Source organism: Haplochromis burtoni, unplaced genomic scaffold (genome assembly GCF_018398535.1).
Source record: "Haplochromis burtoni strain Fernald_Lab_line unplaced genomic scaffold, NCSU_Asbu1 Contig_204, whole genome shotgun sequence".
NCBI classification, from domain to species: domain Eukaryota; kingdom Metazoa; phylum Chordata; class Actinopteri; order Cichliformes; family Cichlidae; genus Haplochromis; species Haplochromis burtoni.
The window spans coordinates 749,950-757,969 of record NW_024582565.1 but is presented as its reverse complement, the minus strand read 5'-3'; the positions used below and the strand labels follow the sequence as shown (position 1 = coordinate 757,969).

The window sequence follows — 8,020 nt, the reverse complement described above, 5'->3', positions numbered from 1 at the left end:
AATTTTAGGTCTCTACGTCCATCCCATGGGGAATGGGAGCAAAAACAAAAGTGTTGCGTTTATATTTTTGTTCAGTGTATATATATATGTGTGTGTGTGTATATATGTTTAGAAACAACAAACACAATTGATTTCATATTGCACTAGTCCCCATTTGCCAGTATTACTGTACCAGTGGTAAAATACAGTTGTAAACATGTAAATATGAGACTGTGTTGTAACACTGTAAACATCATACACAAAGATTATATTGGATCATATTAATTTAGCAGCATTTAGCATAGTGATGGCTAAGGGATATAAGCTGTTCCTTAGTCTGTTAGTTTTTTTGTCCTTATGGATCTGAATGGTGAGGCTTTCAAATCTAAGAAGCACGGTGAAGCATGGTGATGGTAGCATCGTGCTCTGGGGCTACTTTGTTCCCTATGACACTGCTCAAAGTTGACAGCAAAATGGAAGAGGACTACCTCCAAATTCTTCAACTCTTAAATCAACAGCTAGATGAAACTTGGACACAGCTGTTTGTTCCAAAAGGACATTGATTCCAAACACATGTCAAAACTGGCTTTGGAGTGGATCAAGAAGGCTAACATAATGCATCTGGAACGGCATTCCCAAAGCCCCAACCTCAGTGCTATTAAAAATTTGTGGACTAGGCTTAAAAGCCAGATCTGCACCAGGAAATGAACCAATTTAAATGCACTGTTCTATTCTGTCAAGAAAAATGATCAAATATCCAGACAGCATTATGCCAGAAGCTTGCTGATGGCTACCAAAAGCATCTGATTGAGGTGTAAGTCATCCAGGTCATCGTAGTCTAAGGAGCTTGGAAAGAAAAGCGTCTGGACTTCTTTAAGTTGCTTGACGTTTCACCTCTCATCCGAGAAGCTTCTTCAGTTCTAGTTTAAATCTGGGACTCTCCACCATTTGACCCTAGAGCTGAAGAAGCTTCTCAGATGAGAGGTGAAACGTCTTCAAGCAATTTAAAGTCCAGACACTTTTCTTTCCAAGCTCCTTAGACTTCCTAAGGGACAATTTACCAAATATTAATAGGGTGTATTTGAGTCCGTATGCATACTTTTAACTCTAACATTTGATTGTTTTTTTAAGTCATTAAAGACGTGTGCTATACAATCATTCCACCTTGAAAAGAGAAATGTTCAAGTAAATCATTAAAAGCCTCAAACTGTCATAACATTCATGCCCATGATGAATGTATGAAAACTTCTGACCTGCACATTTACAATGTGGCTGTAATACTACATACTGTTGTACGACATACAACATAACCCAATTTCCTGCGGGGTCAACCTTCAGGATCAATAAAGTTTTATTGAATTGAAATTGAACAACATTTCTGTGTACTTTAATTGTAACTCAATCTAAAGTAAGAGACAACCCATTATGTATTCGTGCTGAATGCAAAAAAATGTACGAATGAATGAGGGTTACAGCTGTAGCCCTTATTACCTGGATGACAATATTAAATGTGGCACTTTACTTGGGTTAAACCACAGAAAGAAATAAAACAACAGTTTATACTTACCCTCACCAGAATCCCACATTCATTTATAATGCTGTTGGTGCCAGCATAGAGGACACTGGTAAAGCAGAAAGGAGGACCTGCTTCACACAGAGAAATAATGAATAGAGGGAGGCTTGGCCACTGGAAAAGACTGGACACTGAATGTTTACACACCCACTCACCACCCACTAATACATCATGTCTCTTTCTGGTTTTTCTTCCAAACACTGTCCTCTCAGTTAGAATTGGATTCACATATATTCAAAGTCATATATCACAACGCCCACTAACTTTATTAAAACCCAGTGAATGACTTTGCGTTATGCCACAGTACATATTTTGTCTTCAGTACCAATCCGGTATGTTTTAATAACAGTGAGTACTTTTCTAAGTAGACAAGCCACCTCTAATCATATTAATATTGTATTGTGACATCAAAAACATAATTTTTTACACACGACTGATAATGTCACCGTAATTTGGCAAGCTAACAGTATTCAACTAGCCCAAGAAAGCAAAATATACTGCTAAAAAGTGTGCCTGGTTATAATGGGGTACTTCACAGTAGCTTAATTTTGCAGCATCTTACCATACTGAAGTTAGCCGATCAATACTTATATAATTAAAGGACTTAACAAATGGACGACTTAGCTAGCGTAAAGCTTCCACAAAAAAAGCCCATTTTAATAAAACAGACAAACTTCTAGCTCTCTACTGCCCCCCCAGAGGTGTGCCCCTGTGCTTAAAGACAGCGTGAAGTTACTGTCCAACGTTGTTTCCAAACATCGCGAGAATGAGCGAGAGAAACGCTGAAATCCAAGTTGGGGGAGACTTTTTTCCCCCTTTTGACAGTGAAAGATACAAAGACAACAGAAAAATAAATAAAACGTGGTAGCAATTCTTAAAACTCCTACAGTATTTATATATTTAATAAATTACTGAACAAAACATAATCTCTACAGGGTGAGTTAGTGTTTACAGCTGTTTTAAAATTACATGAATCCCCGAGGAATATGAAGTACCCGAAAAAAGCATACAAACGAAATAAATAAATGATAAAAAATAAATAAAATAAAAACTTAGACTCATTAAACATGAAAGCTGTAATGTTATAGATATATACTTTATTAATTCTCTCTGATAAAATAAAATTACAAAATAATTTCAACCTCAAACGGCACTTTCCTTGTTCGTGATTATTTAACGTATTGATAATACATATATTATAATTGTCATGACGAATGAGAAGAATACTATAGTTTAATAAGGTAAGATATCAGCTATAACTGCTTTTAATCATAATGGTAGAAAAGACTAAGCAATACAAAGCTATATTTCGTTAACAGCATACTGTACAATATTCCAAGCGTATGTAATTCAGTATTCCGGCCACAGCGTGTCGCTAAAAGATAGTTTTCAATATTGTCTCCAATGTAAAGGTAGGCTTGTCTCTTTTCCCATCACGTCATTATAATTCCTCTCAGATATATCTCAGTCTTTCATTTTATTTATTTCATGAACATCTGTTCCTTCATGGCCATTTATCCTTTGTAAGGTTTATTTGTGTTCCCTTGTGTTCATCCTTAGTCCACCTTCATCTGTTACAGCAGTCCATGTACAGCACTGTAACAAGTCCATGCCGAGATTTTCACAGTTATTCCCTCAGCAATATTGTCAAGATATCTGCAACGCCTCCTGCTATCTTTTGTCCCCAGTGACAGCAGCGTTCCCTGCCTCTTATTGAAGTCCATTTAAGAGAGAGCACTTTGGTTGTCGAGGTGTGTGTGTGTGTGTGTGTGTGTGTGTGTGTGTGTGTGTGTGTGTGTGTGTGTGTGTGTGCGTGCGCATGTGGGTGTCTGTTCCTGTGTCTGTGTGGCAGTTTAAGTGACTGAGCAAGCGAGTTTGAGTGTATTTCTTCACACAGAATACATTCATGATAACAGTGAGCTGTTTTTCGGACCACAAGTTTGACAAAGAATGGCAGTAAAGTACAAGATCTACTTCCCTTTATGAAAGGTCATAAAAAAATCAACTAATAAAAACAACTTAGAGAAATACAGCTAAATCACTGCTGGATTTTAACAAGTGCCAATGACAGACAATATTTATAGAGTTGCATGTAGGTCGGTCTGACTTTAGTCAAGTAAAGGATTTGTTAAAATTGTTTTCATTGTTTTCAGTGCAGTTAGGCCCATAATTTGTTGGATAAAGAGACAACTTTTGTGATTTTGCCTCTGTACACCTCCACAGTGAATTTTAAACCAAGTAATCAGGATGTGATTGAAGTGCAGACTTTCAGCTTTGACTCACAGCGCTTTCCTGTTTTTGCATTAACTGTTTAGACACAGTCCCCCATTTTCAAAGGCTCAAACTTTAATTGGACAAACTAACATGATTTTAAAAGTAAGGAGTGTTCTAAATACTTGAATGAAAATCCTTTGCAGCCTTGGACATCACTACATGCTGTGTTTCCTCTCTTGAGATGCCAGGCTTTTACTGGAGCTGCCTTCAGTTGCTGCTTGTTTGTGGGTCTCTCTGCATTCAGTTTTTGTCTTCAGTAACTGAAAAGCTGCTCCGTTGGGCTGAGATCAGGTGAATAACTTGGTCATTGACGAATACTCCGTGTCTTTTTGAGTACAGCCCTGTACACTTTACAATTCATCCTGCCACTTCTGTTAGTCACGCCATCAGTAAACACTAGTGATGGGGTTCCACCAACACTTCTCCCACTGTTTCTGACAGATAATGTGTTATCTTCAAATCAATAGGTGTTTCTCTCTTTCCTTCTCCTTACTTCTTTCTTCCCATAATTCTGCCACAGGCTCATCTTTATTTAAATATTAATTTCTAGATGTTTTTTTAGGAAGTATAATCTAACCTACTTGTTCTTAAGCGTAACCACTGGTTTGCAGCTTGTTGTAAACCCTCTGGATTAACAGTTACAAACTTACAGATGTAGACTTTGACAGTGATACACCTACTGTACATCCTGGTGAGAGTTTTTTTTTTTTTGACTCAGTTAGATGCTGTGAAGTTGTTTTTTAGCCATTCTTTCATCATCCATTTCAGTTGTTTTCTGTTGTCTTCCTTTTCAAGAATGGCCACTCAGCAGTTGACACTTATTGACTTATTTTGAATTTTTAAGCCTAATGACGACCTCCCTCACTTGGAATGACCATGAACAACTATGAAATAGAAATTCCACTCTTTGAATCATGTCATGGAATAACAAGGCAACAGGCCCCACCTAGCTATGAAGCTGCTTGTCAATTGTCAAGATACTTTTGAGCCTCTGAAAATGAGGGAATGTGTATACAAATGTGGATAATTCTTAAACAGTTAATGCATTTTTTTAAAGTTAGTTTTTAGTTTTATTTCTAAGCCACTGTGGTGGCATGGAGAGACAAAAAGACAACAAGTTGTGGACCGAACCGCATCTGCTGTAGATCTTTGGGTCAAAACATCCAAATTTAGTGGCATTAAACGAGTACTCGCACTAAATGTGGAGCATCAAGATTGTGCAAAGAGCCAACTTTAGAGTTCTGCAGCGTTTGTTTTAACGGGTATCTTCAGAAATCAATCAACCATTTTTAAATGCCAGTACAAAAAATATGTGTAAAATAAGCTAATTTTTCTTCTAATAGCCGCCCCAGTATTAATGCACTTAATACAACTATTAATTGTCCACCTTCTGCTGCTGTCATACGAAACGTCCACAGAAATGAAACAAGACCACAGTCTCATTTCAGCACAGCAAAGTACACTTTAAACATCAGTTCGTTTCAATCTGTAATTCTGTAAATGCAGTAATAAAGTCCTGTAGTAGTTGTGTTAGGTTATTTTACCATCAGCTACTGTCTTCATCATCACAAACAGACATTATGATGACTCACGTCCCTCTGTATCAGCTTGTTTCAGCTTGATCTATAATTTGTGTAGTTCACTGAACGGTTACAATTCTCCCGGCTGAGTAGTTAAAATGTCACAACTACGCATCGTAAGTCTAAACTACTGCATCAGCTCACACCCACAAAAGATAAATTGTTAAGATGAACATTTTTTACAGTGTGTCTACATCGCTTGGCAGTGCTCTATGGAGATTGACAGTGCATCATGTGCTTGGCAGTATTGGCTTTTAGTATCATCTTGTGGGCTAGTGCATTATTTTCTATGTGTGAGCGTAAATAGGGCCTTTGTGAGAGTCTGTATGTTTGTGTTTGTGCTGTGTTAGCTCATATTGCGTGGATGACATGATTTGTGTGTGTATGTGTGTGTGTGTGTGTGTGTGTGTGTGGTGCATGCCACTAGTTATTTATTTTTTTATTTTTCATTTTTTTAAATCGTGGTCGTATTGATCGAACCTTTTGTTAAAGGGATGCTCGTTAATACACAATTAGCATTCAGATAGAAAATACATCATAAGGATAAAAAGTCATGGTCATTAATTCCTGATGACGGGAGTGAGAGATTGGGAAGGGGGAAGGAAAGAGAGGGAGAAAGAGAGACGTAGAAGAGAGAGAGATAGAGATAATAAAAGGCATTCTTCAGTAATTGGAGTGGATTCCATTTAGGAGTTCATATAATTATTCTTCGTTATTTCTCCTCCTCTCTCTTTCGTCCTCCTCATTCTCTCTACCTCAATTTCTCACCCTCTTGGCATCCTTCCTCCCCCTCACACCTTTTAGAGTCTCCATTTTATCCCCATTTTTCTTCTCCTTCCCTCATCAAGTAAAGCGCCCCAAAGTCCCTAACATGTCTCATCACTCATACAGGCCCTCCATCTTAATCCCATTATTTCTCCTCATAGTCTTCCTCCCTCCCTCTTGGAGCGTTAGTTTCCGAGGATCACCAGACATTTCTCTCATCTCCCATTTCTCTCCTTTAGTCTGAAGTGTGAGGACTAGCGCAGCCCCCGTCCTTCCTCCCTGTTTTTCCTCATATTTGTCCTCTCCTGGTCCAAGAAAAAAAAGAAAAGAAAAAAAAAGCTGTCCTCAGCAGCTAGAGGTGCACGTGTTGGGGTTGGAGCTAGCCTCCAAGCTCCCCTCTGGGCTCAGGGGTGGGGGCGACAGAGGGGACTCCAACGCCAAAGTAGAAACCGGAGCTGAAGGTGGTGCAGGAGCTGTGACCTGGACTGGAGAAACTGAAGCTGGCGCAGTGGTTAAAGAAGCTGCAGGGGACAGTGGAACCACAGCACCTCCTCCTCCTCCTCTACCATCCCTTGCATCCCTCTCCCGGAGCAGGTGAACCAGGGCAGCATGCTGGGCGCTGAGGGTTGCAGACAGGTGAGCGGGCAAGGCGTTGAAGCCCGCCGTGAGCTGCTCCACCCGCTGCTCCAGGGACAGCATCTGACGCTCCAAGTCCTCGCTGCGGTCGTTGAGCTCGGACATGAGCTCATACATGACACTCTGCATCTATGAAAGGAGAGAGTGGAGAGTGGGAGATGAGTCAGTGCACACGGCGTACTTTGAAGAAGGGAGACAGACTGCAAACACGTAAAAACAGGAAGATAACACAGTCGCTCTATGAAAGCTTGTTTTAAAAAAAAAACAAATAACGTTGGTATTGAATAAGGAGAGACACTAAGTAGAGCAGGGATGTCAAATTCATTTTAGCTGGGTCACATGCGGCCCAGTTTGATCTGAAGTGTGCCGGATGAGTAAAACTACTGCATAAAGGTAAAAAAAAGAAAACAGCTTGAAACATTTTCCCCGTCTTTTAGCATAAAAAGTACATTCTGAAAAACTTTAATGAAAAATGAACAGCCTGAGGTGTAAAAATAGGTGAAATTTTAATAATATGCCTCAGTGTTTCCACAACTGACAGCCTGCTGACAATACAAAGAAATCCCACAGTTGTAAATGAAGCACTTCAGCTTAACCACCTTAGGAAGAAAGCTTTAAAACTGGCCGTTCAGGGCAACGACTAACAAATCTGGAGCAGTGACTGTCTGTCTAGAACTACCAATGCAATGCCAAATGAATAATAAACTTTTTAATTGTGATGTTTTTCTGCTGTTTTAACTTTGTGTGTATTACATATGCCAATACATATACATACATATTTTGTATGCGATTTTCTGTAACTACTGTCTTTGTCTTCACGAGGGTATTTTAAATCCCATCAGCCCTGCCTCCTGTCCCTGCAAATGTTTACACTTAGGTGAGTCAGTTTGTGGACAGACCGCAACTGGTCACCCACGGTTACAGAATAAGGTAAAGTATCAGAAAGAGAAAGACTAAGCAAAAATTACAAAAAAAAAACTAAGAGGGATTAGAAGTTAGAAATCACACTAGACAGGGCTTTATAACACTGTGAAGAAAGAAAAAGAGCGAGAAGAGAGAGGATGAAAGGAAGCCAACAGAATGTCCCTGCCTTGCACATCCCAGTCTCTGTAACCATGGTAAATGCACAAGTGGCCAATTGAGACTGAGATTGCAAAATTGCAAAATATTTGGTGCTAAAGGCATCGCTCCTCTGAAAGAACACACACACACA

General features: G+C 39.3%; 1 protein-coding gene across 1 annotated transcript in view; it reads right to left on the bottom strand.

Annotated features, from left to right (window-relative positions):
* Positions 1–4,070: 4,070 nt before the first annotated feature.
* Positions 4,071–8,020, bottom strand: part of kcnn3 (potassium intermediate/small conductance calcium-activated channel, subfamily N, member 3) — a 60,095-nt gene continuing 56,145 nt past the window's right edge. The window contains 1 exon segment of the mRNA XM_014338025.2: positions 4,071–6,936. Within this exon segment, the coding sequence (XP_014193511.1) occupies positions 6,517–6,936 (420 nt within the window). The 3' untranslated portion in view covers positions 4,071–6,516.